This window comes from Chionomys nivalis, chromosome 12 (assembly GCF_950005125.1).
Source record: "Chionomys nivalis chromosome 12, mChiNiv1.1, whole genome shotgun sequence".
NCBI lineage: Eukaryota > Metazoa > Chordata > Mammalia > Rodentia > Cricetidae > Chionomys > Chionomys nivalis.
In genome coordinates, this window is record NC_080097.1 from 57,163,433 (window position 1) to 57,164,701 (window position 1,269).

At 42.9% G+C, this 1,269-nt stretch overlaps 1 gene segment (V, D, J or C); it reads left to right on the forward strand.

Moving 5' to 3' along the window:
• The first annotated feature begins 246 nt into the window (after window positions 1-246).
• On the forward strand, window positions 247-790 carry LOC130885277 (T-cell receptor alpha chain V region CTL-F3-like). The segment is given in 2 exon segments: window positions 247-292; window positions 444-790. Coding segments are annotated over 2 exon segments (393 nt in total).
• The last annotated feature ends 479 nt before the right edge of the window (window positions 791-1,269 follow it).

Genomic DNA, 1,269 nt, shown 5'->3' on the forward strand with positions numbered 1-1,269 from the left:
CTTGGGGTGAGGTTTCAAATTGTTCACAATGTATTGTGCAGACATCTCTGGTACTTTGAACAGAAAACAATGGAGGGCGCTGCCTCTTCAGATGTGGTTAACATCTCATCTAGGTGGTGGCTTCGCATGTCAGACTGTCACTGTGCGGAAGGAGGTTCTTATTTATGAGTTTCACTAAGGTCCCTGTGAGACTTGCCCTGTAAGTTTGGTGAACTCAAGAACCAAGTGTCATTTACTTCTACAGTCATGCTTCCTGACACCTGTTCAGTTCTGCTGTTCCTCTTAATGTTCAGTAAGTTACATTTACCCTAAGTAGTGATGATGTCATTTTCTTACAGTTAAGAAAGTCTTAACTTACAGTCTCACATAGTAATGTAATTCCTCCTTATTTATCTGTTTATTCATTCATTTTCTCATTCATTTGTTTATTTATTTATTTTCAGGGAGGAGCAATGGAGACTCAGTGAACCAGACAGAAGGCCTGGTTACTGTCACAGAGGGGTCACCTGTGATGCTGAACTGCACCTATCAGACTACTTATTCAGCTTTTGCTTTCTGGTATGTGCAATATGTCAACAAAGCCCCTCAACTACTCCTGAAGGGCTCCACAGACAAGAGGACAGAGCACCAAGGGTTCCACGCCACTCTCCATAAGACCAACAGCTCCTTCCACCTGCAGAAGTCCTCAGTGCAGCTGTGGGACTCTGCCCTGTACTACTGTGCTGTGAGTGACACAGTGAAGGAGACTGCAGGGGAAGCTGCACACAAACCAAGGAGGCAGGAGGGCTGAGGGGAGTGGCCCTGTGAGGGAGAGCTGTGTATGTCTCTAAGTGGGTTTTGCTCAGCCTCCTGAAATACAGCAACAAATTTCAAATCAAAGTCCTAAAGACCTAGGAATCTGTGGATTTTTCTGACAGGACAGGATGGAAGTCATTGCTGGAAACAACCGACACTTTTATCCCCGAAATACTGTTCTCTCCAAAATTAGAGCACCTCTTATAGAAAACATCTCCAGAAAAAAACCCTGACAGAATTTATCTTTACCAAGATGTCTTACAAAATTTAGTGATTTAAATTCTCCAGCATCTTCTGTTATTACCCCTACAAATTTACGACCAAAAGAGGAACATAGACTCTAGTCTTTAAAAATAACCTTCAGTCTCACTTCATACGTATTTCAGATTCTTCTGCTCATTGGTCCACATAACAGAAAGTTCAGGCGGACTTCCGGTCTCAGCTGCTGTTTTATCACTGTGAAGAGAAACCATA